Here is a 14,997-nt window from a genome sequence, read left to right on the forward strand (position 1 = left end):
GACTTGTGTATATAAACTGTGTTGTAGGGTTTTATTTTAGCTGTTACTCACTGCTGTTAAAGTGCCTTAGTACTGTAAAATCAACTGGAAGCAATGAGCTACTGTTCAGTGTGGAATTGTTTTTGTAAAACTCCTCAAAGGGGATTGTAAATGATTCTTAATGTTTAGTGCTGATACCACAGTCTGTGGAAATGTCTGAATTAAATATTTATTAGTCACTGCTATATGTATTCCTCTTTCTGGGTTCAAATAATACAGTATAAATGTGTGCAGCAAATACAGTATCACAAAGCAGATTGTCTGAGCTTTTATGGCTCCATATTTTTGACTGGCACTCAATCTAAACCGAATCAGTGTTCATATTGCAGCCGAATGGTGTTTCAAATGTCAGATGTCTTTGCTTTCTCTGTGTTCATCAAACACACAGTAACAGAACATGTGACTCAAGAATGGCCTCTGGGCTACGATGTTCCAGAACATGACACCATTATTATTGCAGCTGTTTTTTGTTTTTAAGAATTTTTCAACACGTCCTGTCGTGTGAGCCTTCAGAAGCATTAACGGGTTGAGTTTGTTACTGGAAGGTTATTTCAATCACATCTGGTTTTGGTTCAGGTCTTTTTCTTTTGAATCATGTCTTGAGTTCCCTGAAAAGGATTTAATTTAAATTATGCATTTCATAGTTTACCACTGATGTTCATGAAAATGTTTAGTGTACTAAGCCACAGTTTATGCTCTGTTTTATTGGATTATCTGAATTACCTTTAATATTTAGTACCTTCAAAAAGTACCATACTGCAACAGAAAAGATCAAACCATTATAAGTATAATTTTTATGAGGGTCGACGAAAACAACAAATACAGTCTGAGTTAAAACGAGCCCAGTGGTTGAAGAACAATCACTCAGAAGAAGAAAGACAATTTATTGAAATTAGTCTAATTATTGTCAACTATTTTGGTAATTGATTAATAATTTAGCATTTTTTATTTTGTTTTATTAAATTTCCAAATTCTCTGATTTCATCTTCTAAAATGTGAATATTTTCTGGTTTCCTTACGTCTCTGGCAGTTTCAAAAAATGGATGATAAAATTGAGGATATCGTTTAGGGAAACACTGATTTAACATTTTTCACCATTTGATATTTCGTGGCACAAACAACGAATCGATAAATTCAGATAACAGATTAATCAATAATGAAAATAGTTGCAACAGGGTAATGTATCACCAATTTTGTTTTCAGGGATTTTTTTTGTCTTGGAAAAGGCAAAACTGCTTTTCTTCCATAGTTGCCTTTTAATTGTTTTTAATTTATTTATTTTTGTCGGTTTATACCCTTTATATTTGAGTTGTTTTTTTTTAAATAAAAAATGCAACAAATATTTGAATGCAACTTTGAAATGTATTGGAATGATTTCTAATCATGATTTACTGGTTAGTTAACCAAAACTATTTGACTAATTAGAAAATGATCTTTAGATTAACAAAATGATCAATAGATTTGTCCAATCGATTTGTGATTGATTATAAAAATACTTAGTTGCAGCCCTAAAATAAGCATCAAACCTGTGCTAAACTCAAAAATTTTATAGTTTTATTAATTCAGCTGTTATCTGGCCCTGCAATACCCCCCATTTTATTAATTCAGCTGTTATCTGGCCCTGCAATAACACCCCCCCCCCCCCCTTCCCCCACTGGGAAGCACTGAAGTAGCTCAGTCCCTGTCAGGGATTAAATGTTTGTTTTGTTTTTTTTGTAAATTATGCACTGGGATGATCTCAAAAACATAAACTGTCAAAAAAAAAAAAGATGCAAATGTAATGCAGCTTTTATTGGGTGAAATCTGGTCCCCAGCAGGGAGATCGTGATCATGTGACTCCTCCTCATACCTGATTGGTGGAGCAGGTGCCGTCACACGTGGCCCCCCCTGTTAAAACTCCCTGATCTCCCTACAGCATCATCATAAACAGATTTCTGTTAAGCTTGTAGAAAAATCTACTGTCATCCACAGGTAAGTTACATTTTTTTCACTTATGACAAAAATTCTCATTCTACTATCATTGATCTGTGGCTGGTGTGATCAATAACTTGAATTCATGTCAAATTTCTTTAGACTATGCAGTTATGTTATAACAAAGATGTAAACAGTCATTTTAATTTGGAGCAGTTCTATCGTGAAGGTTTCTGGCATCTCATCGGTATCACAAGGTGAAAACCTGTTATGAACTTTGCAGACGATTTTCATATATATCAACAGATTCTTGTTGAAATACTTATTCCATGTGATTCTTACAAATATTTTCACATTCATTTTGCAATTTAAGAACCATAAACATGTTTGCAGTGCAAACATAGGGGCCCAGTGTTTTATTTAGAAGAAAGACCAGTGCAGCACTTTACCATCTGGATTGTGTGCAGCTTTCTGTTCGGATCATGTTTAAAATCTTATTTATTTTCAAGATTGTGTAGCTGCTTATTACAGCATATTAGAGTAGAAGCAAATCAGTATGAGCTCTTCGTGCAGATTTCTGTTGTGACATTCAGATGGCAAGGTCAAAACACTCCAGCAGCTAACTGGTGACAATGTAACTATGGGACAAGCCAAACTGTTTATCACCACTGAGCAGGCAAAAAAGTCATTTTTGTGTCTGTGGTAGCATGGGGAGGTTTCCGACAGAGGTAAACTAGAATGTTTACCTCACAAAACAAAGAAACTATTAGCAATGACTGATTATACAGTTACCACAGCTGTCAAAATCCAGCCCGTTGCCCTTGTTGTGACACCTGAGTGGATCAAGTAGCAGATTGCCTATTGAGGTGAAATACAGTGGGGACCATGTGTGCCCCTACAGTAACTATTTAGACCCAAAAGGAATGTTGAACACACCGCTAATGGGGTTCTGTTGAAACAAGACATCCTCAATCAAGCAGAGGTGATGTTTTGTAAGGCAATGGCTGTGAAGGCCGATGAAGGATGCAACAGGTCCTCAAACCCTGATCATCTGGGATTTTCCAGCCATCGGATTTGGCTAATTATCTGGCAAGGACCGTGTGTCTGTGGGCGTGCAATGATATTCCCACGTTAAACACACGCACAAGCATCTCATATCAACCCTGGATGTAGACCTTAGATGTGTCCATCCTGTCCGGGAAGTGATCAAGTCACCACCGAGGGATTGCCATGACAACAATACAGTTAACCACTGACTTTAGTTAACTGCCATTCCAGCGGGCAGGTCTTTTGCTTATAATGGCTTCAAAATGCGACACTTCGAATGATATTTTTGCCTACCACGTGGTGACAAGAAGGGGTATACTGTGTTTCTAGCTTCCCCAGTACAACACCATTGTGTAGCTTTCAGCACACGATGGTGTTTTGAGGTGCAGATCAATACCATACCAATTAAATTTGTTTTGGTATCCAGCAAAAAGTTGAATGTAAAAACATCTAAAAAATATAGGCCAGGTTGAAAAAAGCCAGAGTTCCTCTTAAAGGGAGTTCTGAAACCAAAAGGAGACCCAACCCAGCACAGCTGGGAACTAGTCATAGTCCTAGTCCAAGAAGGACACATCCAGAGTGGACAAACCAATCAGGCATGTGGTTGGCATGAAGCTGGACTCTGGTGACGGTGGCAGAGAAGAGAACACTGGACAAACTGCTGGACATTATGGACGATGCTAGTCAGCCTCTGCAAACCGTCATCAGCAACAAGAGGAGCCTCTTCAGCCACAGACTGCTCCTTCCCAACTGCAGGACCAACAGACTGAAAAACTCCTTTGTCCCTCAGGCCATCATACTGTACAACTCCTCACTCGGGGAGGAGGAGTAACAGGAAGACAGAGATCAGGAATGAGAATGACAGGAAGAGTACAGTAACCAGTAAACCAGCATAGATCGGCATGTCTGGTATTTATTTTGTGTATTTGTATTTATAGTTATATTTGCTAACTGTTTTTCTTTTTTTAACTTTTGATACTCTGTGTGCTTCTTACCCTCTGTGCTGCTACACAATGCTGCTGGAACCTCAGTTTCCCTGAAAGAGTCTTCCCAAGGGATTAATAAAGTTCTATCTAATCAATCTAGTATGAAGGAGAGCATGTTTACGTTGTTTTTACATATATGGTAGGCTGTGCTGCACTAAAGGAGGTTAAGTAATGTTACAAAAGTGTGACAATTAAAAAAAAAAAATAATTATGGTGAATTACCATTATTTGTTGATTTCCAATTCAACAGATTTATAGACAACAGTACAATTAGAGGTGATTAATGGTGTATGTCAATTTTTGTAAACTGCACAAAACTGGATCTAGTTTGTTAGTGATTTGAAAGTAATGCTTTTATTTGCGAACTTTAGAATCAGTTTGGGGTTGTAATATACACCATAAAATAATAAGACGACGTTAGGACTAGTCGACCCTCCCCGATACTTGTTGCCTTCACACGATGTGTTCATTTCACTTATTGGACTAGTGGATAAGCTCTAACAAATGCTTTTTATTCTTTTTTTTAAATGTTAGCTGACTTGGTCAGCACAGTGGCTTAGTGGTTAGCACTGTTGCCTCACAGCGAGAAGGTTGTGGGTTCAATTCCCGTGGCCTTTCTGTGTGGAGTTTGCATGTTCTCCCCGTTTGCGTGGGTTTCCTCCGGTTTCCTCCCACATCCAAAGACATACGTGTTAGGTGGATTGGAATCTTTAAATTGTCCTTAGGTGTGCGTGTGTCTGTGTTTGTTTGTCTGTTTGTGGCCCTGCGACAGACTGGCGTCCTGTCCTGGGTGTACCCCGCCTCACGCCCTGTGACTGCTGGGATAGGCTCCAGCCCCCCGCAACCCTTAACTGGACTAAGCGGTAGAAGATGGATGGAGTCTTTTTTATGCCATGAATGGACTGGTTTCACCATTACTCCCAGATAACATCCTCTCTTCTTTCCACTCTACATGCACAGTAATTTTGGACTCTGTTGCACCGATGCACTGAAAATCCAGGAAATCAAAATCCGACCCCTGGTAAAATGCCACGACCCGTGCCCTCAGGCAACGCTGCAGATGGGCGGAGAGAAAATGGAAACTACAGGTGTCTCTGGGTTTTCTGAGGGACAGTCTATCAGAAGGCTGTGAAGGAGGCAAAAGCACAATATCTGTCTCATATTTCTAGCAATTGTCATCGTCCCAGTGTTATTTCAGACTATAAACTCAGTTGCAAATCCACACACCTCTTTTGATGGACGCTACAGCCACAACCTGTGAGGAGTTTCTTCAGTTTTTTATTGATAACATTTCATTAGTCAGACAGAACACTGATCAGAGCTGTAATGTTGAGTTGTCTGCTCCTCGTGCACATTCTGCTGTGCTTGAACAGTTTGAGCCCATTTCTTTTGCATCTCTCGCTGATGTAAAACATAAAATCTACAAGTTGTCCTTTTGATGTTGTTCCAGCTAAGGTGCTGAAGGAGGTTTTTAATACTGTTGGGGCGGGTCTCCTAACTTTTATCAATGCTTGTCTTAGATCAGGGTCTGTTCCAGCTGCTTTTAAACATGCTGTGGTTCGACCTCTTCTTAAAAAACCTCACCTGGACTCATCAGTTTTATGCAATTTTAGACCTGTGTCTCATCTGCCATTTCTATCTAAGGTTTTAGAAAAGGTTGTCTTTTTACAGTTACAATCATTTTTAGAAGACAATCTCATCCTTGAAAAATTCCAATCTGGGTTTAGATCGCAACACAGCACTGAGTCAGCACTTTTAAAAGTTCATAGTGACATCACGTTGTCAGTGGATGCAGGGAATCCTGCTGTGCTGGTTCTGTTGGACCTCACAGCAGCCTTTGATACTGTGGATCACACAGTACTTGTGTAACCGGTAGTGACTGACTGCGTCCACCATATGGCCAAGAAACCTCACAGATCTGTGTAAGAAGTAGCACTTCTTCTGCGCCAGCTTCAGGTTGTTGGCTCTGAGATGCAAGAAGACCACCTCCAGCCGTTTCAGGGCTTCCTCCTCGGATGAAGCAAAGACGAGTAGGTCGTCCAGATAACAGAGGAGGCTGGAGAACTTCAAGTCACCGAACACGCTGATCATCATCTGCATAAATGATGCAGGACTGTTGCATAAGCCCTGGGGAAGTCTGTTGTACTCGTACAGGCCTAAGGGTGTCGTAAAGGCCGTGTACTGCCTGTCAGACTCATGGAGAGGGATGTTGTAGGACCCCGATGTGAGGTCCATGGTGCTGAAAAAGGCGTTACCACCAAGGGCAGCAAGACAATCGGCCTGGTGAGGCAGTGGATAGGCGCCAAACTCCTTTGCTTCCCCGCAGTCCAGCTTGTCTTTAGAAAAGACATCCTGGTAAGTAAGCACAAGTTCAGCTATCCGCTCATTCCATTCATCTGACACCTCACAGCCCTCAAGGTTGATGTCTGCCAATCCACAGTCCTTAAGCCGCTGAAAGGGGGTAGAGATGGCATCTGATTTGGGGTTAGAGTCTGTTGACTGACAGGTCTGTGGCCTACTCACACCCTGGGAAAGGGGGAGGTCCTCCACTGCCACACAAGGAAACACATCTGCCACTTTTGCATTGCGGCGCAGTGTTACGGGTCTCACTGTTGGGTTAAGGACCTTCATCGGGACCCAACGATCTCCCCACATGGGTGCTACAACCCGACCAACAATGATGTCGTTAGGAGCTGAACGAGAAGAGGTGGGCTCCACAATGATAGTGCTCCCAGGTGACACAGGAGCACCACTGGGTAACTTTCCCCACACCAGATACTCCATCTGTGGTGCAAGAGTGACTGCCTGCCGCAGCTTGACAGTACCAACTTTGTCAGGCAGTTCTGGACCAGACCAACGAGTAATGCAGCTGAGCAACTGAAGGAATTGCTCACACTCAGGGTCTGAAGTGTTGGAGTGGACAATCTCCCAGTATTTATCATCAGACTTCATCCTCTGTATTATTGGCCTAATGACATTGCTGCCAATGATGAACTCGCCTCTCTGTCCCGGGACAAGGAAAGTCGGCACAACGAATTTGGACCCATAAACCTCAATTTCCAGGTCATAGATACAACTGGGTTGTGTTGTTAGGCCACCGCAGCCAACAAGAACCAACATGTCAGGCACAGGCTGAAGGCTAGGAAGAGCACCAGCAGCTCTAAGCTTGGACTCTGCCTCTACACTGAGAGTGCATGACATGCTCCCTGAATCAAGCATCCCTCTCAAGGTAGACTGACCCCCGACAGACACTGGAGCATAAAACAAGTCACTATCTCCTTCTACTTTATGTGAACCCACAACAATAACTGTTTTGTCATCAGGAAATTTACCACAACTGTTCACATAGATCGATTGCAAGTCATTATCCATAGTGAGGGTGTCACCAGCACCGCCCCATGTTACCCCTCTCACTACACAGGCGGGTTAGTTTAAATCAGCATTGGCGGGAGAAGGTGGTGACATGGCTGGGGAAAGAGACTCACGGGCACTGACTTCTTATGTGACCAGGACTGAAACAGTTGAGGCACAATCTGTAAAGCCTACAGTGTGCATGGGTAGAGTGGTCCTTGGAGCCACAGACCTTGCATGCAAAGGGCTCAGAAACCTGTGGGTTACGTGGTTGACCAGCTTGACGGTGGGCTGGACAACGTCTGACTGGCTGATAGCTGACTGGCTTTTGATTCGTTGCAAGAGAAGCATTGCACAAAGACAGAACTTTATCAAACATAGCCACAACCTGTTGAACACCAGAGTTGTTAGAAGGTGAGCTAACGGCGGCATGAACCGGGTCAGACACAGCAGGAGATAGGGACAAAGAAACAGGCTCATGGGAATTCACTACATTGTTTGACTGGGGCTGGCAGCAGGCCAGGGCAGAGGCCGGTAAAGAGTTAGGAGGGAACTTTGGCTGGTGTGCTACCAAAGCAGCCTGGGACACGCTAAAATCAAGAGGGCGAAAAGAATCTGCTACAGGGCTTTGACTGTAGGCTGACAAACCCACTGTGTTGGGACTGGGCTGCTGACTTTCTCATATTTCTCATGTGAGCATCCAGATGCTCCTGAACCTCAGCTGCAGTCCACTGCTCAGGCGCCTTCAGTTGGAATGACATGGCAAGCCTGGGATCAGGACAATGATTAATGAACATCAAGACCACCTCAGCACTGGGGTCCTCCATAGACCCCTCGCCTCTGGAGACACTCATCAGCAGCATCAATGGACTTGTTAAGGCGGATCCAATAGTCCATAACACTCTCACCAGCACGGGGAACAGTGCTGTAAAAATCTTTCATGGGCAAGTTAGAGTATGACAACTCACTAAAGTTACATTTCAATATATCAAACACAGCTGTGGGCAGGTCAGCTGAACTCAGTTCAGGACAGCTACAGAGTGGCACCTTCACCACATCCCTAGCTTTGCCTGTGAGTCTCGACATGATCAGGTCAACCATTTCAGCATGAGTGTCACATTTCACCCTATTCAGGTAACATCTCATGTCCTCCCATTCATGAACAGAGAACACATCAGCATGATCACCCCTGAAGTAAGGTGGAGCTTTAACATCTGACTGCACAATTTTCAACTGTGACAGACCAGCATCACTGGATGACTGAGGCTGGATGGTACTAGACTGGTGCATAGTTTTAAGGCTGGCTGAGATATTTTCCCCAATTTGTTTGGCCAAATTTGTAATCATGTCTCCAAAATAATCAACAGATATGACTCGTGTGGGATTGGGGTCTGGCTGGGTAATTGGCGTGGAACTAGCAGTGGGGGTCAAAGGTGGGTTAACTGTCTGATCAGCTGTATATTTGGGAACACCAGGGGACATCAACCAACCACTACCAGCAACCGGTTGGCCCGTCCCCACCCCAAATGTGACATTACGTTAATCCATATTACAAACCTTGAAAATTTCCAACCCTGACAACACAAACAGCTAAACAAAAATGGCAATAAGTGCAATACTAGCAAAAAAAAAAAAAAAAAGATAAAATAAACACCTTGAACTTAAGGCGCACTATAACAGCTATGCACAATTCAACATCAGGCCAGCACAAGAGCATTAAATCCCCCCAAAATGTAACTAAAATGCATATGCACACAATCACCTGTAAAGGATGAAAAAAAAGAAATCATCTAAATCTTTAAAACTTAAGTAAAACAAACAGGCTCAGTTCACCAAATACTTGATCAATACAAAATGTACTGCCATTAACCTGTCTTCTCAGGGCGTTTTTCCCTTTTTTTTCCCCCAACATTCACTCCATTTTTTTTGTCTCAATTATGGCTGGTCACAGCACTATCACCAGCACAGACCAAAATGAAATCAAACACGGAGAAAGAAAAAAGAAAAAGACCAAAAGCCACACTCCAGAACTGTGCGCGAGTGCGTCCACAACGAGCTCGTTAACTGGCCATTCTACCTCGCGCGCCGGCGGGAGCGAGCGCAGCTCTCTGAGGCAGAGATGAACAGGGAGGAGGAGCAGACAGGAGCCACACCCCGGGGACCAGACGGGCGCTGATCGGAGATTCAACGGGTCGTAACGGCACCAAGTGTAACCGGTAGTAACTGACTGCGTTGTGTTTGAAGAAGAGTCTCAGACGTGGGTATCTTTGGAGGTCGTCTCCATTTAATTTCTGACAAGCAATGAAATAAAAAACAAAAATCCTCCAGTCAGTGGCTTCAACACAACATGCCCCTCTCCCTCGGACATCTGTAACAAAAGGGGAATAATACATTAAATCATTTAACGGGATATAACATACCTGACAAACAATGAAATAAAAAATAAAAATCCTCCAGTCAGTGGCTTCAACACAACATGCTCCTACACAAATGACACAGATATGTTTCAGCATATCGTAGGTACTTTATAACAAACCTAAACTAGCCGATAAACTTAAAAAAAATGCAATTAACCAAGGCTAAAACAGAAATTCCCTCCCGAGTGCAAGACAATTTACCTCTCCCTCGGACATCAGTAACAAAAGGGGAGAGGAAAGGCGCGAAAACGCTACTTATAGAGGGCGGTGTCACATTAAAATGTGAACGTAAGGGGACAGGTGCATATTGAAGTTCCACATACTGAACTGGAGGCCCAACCTGTCAGGTATTAGCTAAAATAAATGAATACAAATAAAATCAAGGTTACACAGATTTTGTGTAATTATACCAATAACTAATGTACAGCAATTTTTTTCTTCATACACACATTGTTGCTGCATAACTGACCCTGTTACACTTGTTTCCTGGTTGGAACATTTTATTGGCATTCATGGTACTGCACTTAAGTGGTTTAGATCATATTTGGCTGAAAGGAGCTTTTCTGTCATGATTGGGGACCTTTCCTCATCAACTGCTCCTCTGTGCTGTGGAGTGCAGCAGGGATCTGTCCTTGGGCCGATTCTATTTTCTTTGTACATTCTGCCATTGGGGTCAATTATAACCCAGCACAACCTGTCCTTTCATTGTTATGCAGATGATCTGCAAATCTATCTGCCTGTGAGGACTAATGGGAGTGATGCTTTGTCATCATTATTTAATTGTATTCGTGATGTAAAGCAGTGGCTGTCCCAAAACTTCCTTTACCTGAATGATGGTAAAACTGAGATCATGGTGTTTGAGCGCACTGGCATACCAAATGTGGTAACACCAAATTTTGGTGCTTTGGCTAACTATGTAAAACCAGCTGTTAAGAATTTGGGAGTGATATTTGACAGCTGTTTGAGGTTCGATCAACAGATAAATTCTGTTCTCAAAGCTAGTTTTTTCCAACTTCACCCTTTGGCTAAAATAAAGCACTTTCTCAGTAGACATGATCTTGAGACAGCCATTCATGCTTTCATCAGCTCCAGACTTGATTATGGTAATGCACTTTATTCGGGCATTAATCAGTCGTCTCTTGCACGTCTCCAGTTGGTGCAGAATGCTGCTGCTCGTCTTTTGACAAACACTTTTAGACGTGAGCATATTACGCCTGTCCTGTACTCACTCCACTGGCTTCCAGTTTGTTTTAGAATTGATTTTGAAATTTTAATGTTTGTTTTTAAAGCTATTTATGGCCTTGCACCTCCCTACTTGTCTGAAATTTTAACTTGGCGCACCTACAGTAGGACATTAAGGGTGTCTGGCCAGCTTTACTTAGATGTTCCAAGGTCAAGATATAAACGCTGGGGTGATCATGCTTTCGCGGTAGCTGGCCCCAGACTGTGGAATGAGCTACCTCTTGAGTTACGTACTATTCCTGACCTAGCACTTTTTAAATCTAAGTTAAAGACTTATTTATTTAAACTGGCTTTTAACACTTAGTGGGGAGGTGACATGTTCTGTTATTTTTATGTTCTTTTTTATGTGTTGTTTTTAAATTTTATTTTATATGTGTTTTATTTTTGTAAATTTGTGTTTTTAATGTTAAGCACTTTGGACACCAGTCGGTGCTGTAAAGTGCTTTATAAATAAATGTTGATTGATTGATTGAAGGGATTAATAAAGTTCTATCTAATCTAATCTAGTATGAAGGAGAGCATGTTTACGTTGTTTTTACATTTATGGTAGGCTATGTGTTGCACTAAAGGAGGTTAAGTAATGTTACAAAAGTGTGACAATTAAAAAAAACAAATAATTATGGTGAATTACCATTATTTGTTGATTTTCAATTCAACAGATTTATAGACAACAGTACAATTAAAGGTGATTAATGGTGTATGTCAATTTTTGTAAACTGCACAAAACTGGATCTAGTTTGTTAGTGATTTGAAAGTAATGCTTTTATTTGCGAACTTTAGAATCAGTTTGGGGTTGTAATATACACCATAAAATAATATGAAGACGTTAGGACTAGTCGACTCTCCCCGATACTTGTTGCCTTCACACGATGTGTTCATTTCACTTATTGCACTAATGGATAAGCTCTAACAAATGCTTTTATCCATTCATTTTTTTAAAATGTTAGCTGACTTGGCCAGCATGGTGGCTTAGTGGTTAGCACCGTTGCCTCATAGCGAGAAGGTCGTGGGTTCAATTCCCGTGGCCTTTCTGTGTGGAGTTTGCATGTTCTCCCGTGGGTTTCCTCCGGGTGCTCCAGTTTCCTCCCACATCCAAAGACATGCGGGTTAGGTGGATTGGAATCTTTAAAATTGTCCGTAGGTGTGTGTGTGTGGGTGTGTCTGTGTTTGTTTGTCTCTTTGTGGCCCTGTGTGCTCGCTCTATGACTGCTGGGATAGGCTCCAGCCCCCCTGCGACCCTTAATTAGACTAAGCAGTAGAAGATGAATGAATGGATGAATGTTAGCTGAATTAAAGTTAGTGGAACTAAATTTTGTCTAAGTGAATTGGTCTACTAATGGTATTAAAAGTTACGAGAAGATGCTCGTAAATGCAACCTGATGCTACTAAAGTGTAACTAATAAAGTGGCGAGTGGGTGGATGTAATTTTAAATCTCTCTGTTGTGATTATTAATGTGTAACTAATATGTAATTGTAACTAATATGCTGGAAGGCCTGACTGAGCTGCTACAGGGTGTCCTATCCAAGGTGAAACAAGAATTTAGCTACGACGCCAACAGAACGTCTACAAATGTGAGATCCTTTGAGCTTTTTGCTGTAAGTTAACACCACAGGTACTACACTCTGTATAACTGTAACTTACAGGATCCACCTTGTCATTTAAATATGTTTGGCATGTGCACACTGCGAGAACTGATTATCTTGGCTTTGCTGGCCAACATCATGCTGATGCTGTACTGCTTCTCACATCTGGCCAAAGTTGATTTAAGGTAAAAAAAAAAAAGGCTCATTTACAGAATAGTGGCATGACCGTGTATGTGTTCACTTACACATTTTCTTTATTTGTAGGGTCCTCGGTGAACGCGCATGCGCTCTGGGCATGTCAAAACTACACAAGGGAAATGTGACAAAACCCTCTCGAAGCACACGCGCCGACCAAACAGAGTGCTCCCCTGTAACAAACATCATGTTTATGAAGACTCATAAAACTGCCGGCAGCACAATTCAAAACATCCTCTTTCGATTTGGTGAGAAACACAAACTCAAGTTTGCCTTCCCCGACGGACGCAACGACTTCTTCTACCCATCACCTTTCTTGCTCTCCCAGGTAAAAGACTATAAACCTGGAGATTGCTTCAACATTGTTTGTAACCACATGCGCTTTGATCCCAAAGAGGTCACCAAGCTCCTGCCTCCAGATGCTGTCTACGTAACCATCTTACGTGACCCCGGTGACCTGTTTGAGTCATCCTTCCATTATTATCACAATGCGGTTCCCCTCACATGGAAAATGACCAGCGATGATAAGCTAGCAGAATTTCTGAACCATCCTCAGACCTACTACAACCCAGAGGCCTTCAACTCCTTCTACCTTAGGAACCTGCTCTTCTTCGATTTGGGTTTTGACAACAACCTCGAGGCGGACGATCCTCACGTAATGAGAATAATCCGTAACTTATCGACATGCTTCCATCTCATCCTCATTGCGGAATATTTTGAGGAGTCTCTCATCCTGCTGAAGGATCTGCTGTGTTGGACGATGGAGGACGTGTTGTTTTTTAAACTCAACGCTCGCAGGAGCTCGTCTGTGACTCGACTGAGCCCAGAGCTGAGGGCTAAAGCCTTGGAGTGGAACAGGGCCGACTGGAAGCTCTACCAGCATTTTAATGCAACTTTCTGGGCCCGAGTGGAGGCGTACGGGAAGGACAAAATGCAACAGGACGTGGGTGAACTGAGGAGAAGGAACGCCGAGATGAGAGCCATCTGCATCGAGGGTGGAGATGCAGTTGAGGTGGGAATGATTCGGGACAGGCAGTTTCTTCCCTGGCAGCCAGTGGGAGAGTCATCCATCCTCGGTTACAACATAAAGGAGGATGTTGATCCCAAATTCAGGACACTTTGTCAGAAAATGCTCATGCCTGAAATACAGTACTTATCAGAGCTAGGAGTTAGCCTGTGGCTAACGAGATTGTGGGGCTGGCTAAAAGATGCCATTTACTGAGTGTAGAATTTAAAACTGTGATTAAACACGTTTAAAAATCTTGCAGTATTACATTTTGTTCATGAATGAACATTGTGTGAATGAATGCTGCTCACAGATTAAATGTTTTCTTCATGCATTAAAATGAACCTTTGTCAAGTAGAAATGTGGTGAACGCATACATTTTCTAACATTAGGGTGACCAAATGTCCTGTTATCCCAGGACATGTCTTGTTTTTCACGACCTGTCCTGGCTGTCCTGGGTTTTAGTTTTAGAAAGTGATGAAAATGTCCTGGTTTTCATTGTTTTTCATCTTTGAGTAAACTTCGAGTATCATTTGAGTATCTCATTGCTGGTGTTGCAGACCTCGTTTCTGGTTAAAACTGCACTCCAGTCAGTGACAGATATCTGAAGCTTTTGTACAACAATCATTTCTACATAAATTCAGCATTATTTCATCATTAAAGATGGTAGAAGCGATCAGAGCGCCGCAGCTACACGAGCTTCTAGCTGTTGCGTTCACTGCACCTCTGTTATTTCACAGCGTCACCGATTATCACTTCGTTTCTGCTTAAAACTGACCTTAGAATGATTTAAGAGGTTTTACGTTGTCATCTAATGGTTAATAATCACATAAATCCATTTGATCGCTTTGGGTGAAGAGACTCCGTCTCAGAAGAGCTGCTGTGGTCCAAAATGCCGCATGTGCAGTGGAGGCAGGGTGGACCAATTTTTAGTGGGACCATTCAGTCTGCGACACGGCCTGGTTTTCGGTGATCAAAAGATGGTTACCCTAGCTAACATCATTGTTCCTTTTATTTTTTCCCCCTCAGCATTGACTTTTTTCTACTAAAAGTTTCTTCAAATATCATTTCCCCAACTTTATACACAACCAAAATTTAAGGACACAATGCCACTCCACATCTAGCCCATATATATATATATATATATATATATATAGTTATTGAAAATTTTTCATTTTGAACATTATCAAATTAGGGTTCATCTTTTTTGTATTTTTCT

At 42.0% G+C, this 14,997-nt stretch overlaps 1 protein-coding gene across 4 annotated transcripts; it reads left to right on the top strand.

The window, feature by feature from the left end:
* The first annotated feature begins 1,941 nt into the window (after positions 1–1,941).
* On the top strand, positions 1,942–14,190 carry gal3st1b (galactose-3-O-sulfotransferase 1b). 4 transcript variants are annotated; one of them, XM_034192951.1, is made up of 4 exons: positions 1,973–2,010; positions 12,486–12,565; positions 12,638–12,762; positions 12,842–14,187. In XM_034192951.1, exons 3-4 carry the CDS (start codon positions 12,659–12,661, stop codon positions 13,992–13,994), a joined length of 1,257 nt encoding a protein of 418 aa, XP_034048842.1. In that variant the 5' UTR covers positions 1,973–2,010; positions 12,486–12,565; positions 12,638–12,658; the 3' UTR covers positions 13,995–14,187. The 4 variants fall into 4 exon arrangements, with proteins under 4 accessions (XP_034048843.1, XP_034048841.1, XP_034048842.1 ...); XM_034192952.1 differs by lacking the exon at positions 12,486–12,565 and having other exon boundaries at positions 1,942–2,010; XM_034192950.1 differs by having other exon boundaries at positions 1,949–2,010; positions 12,486–12,762.
* Positions 14,191–14,997: the final 807 nt, after the last annotated feature.

Source organism: Thalassophryne amazonica, chromosome 17 (genome assembly GCF_902500255.1).
Source record: "Thalassophryne amazonica chromosome 17, fThaAma1.1, whole genome shotgun sequence".
Classification (NCBI taxonomy): domain Eukaryota; kingdom Metazoa; phylum Chordata; class Actinopteri; order Batrachoidiformes; family Batrachoididae; genus Thalassophryne; species Thalassophryne amazonica.

Bases quoted from the DNA above. Each gene is read 5' to 3' on its own strand.
- gal3st1b (XM_034192949.1), top strand. From the start codon at position 12,476: ATGCTGGAAGGCCTGACTGAGCTGCTACAGGGTGTCCTATCCAAGGTG. The intron at 12,566-12,637 runs GTGAGATCCTTT...TGTAACTTACAG, and splicing joins CCAACAGAACGTCTACAAAT to GATCCACCTTGTCATTTAAA. The intron at 12,763-12,841 runs GTAAAAAAAAAA...CTTTATTTGTAG, and splicing joins CTGGCCAAAGTTGATTTAAG to GGTCCTCGGTGAACGCGCAT.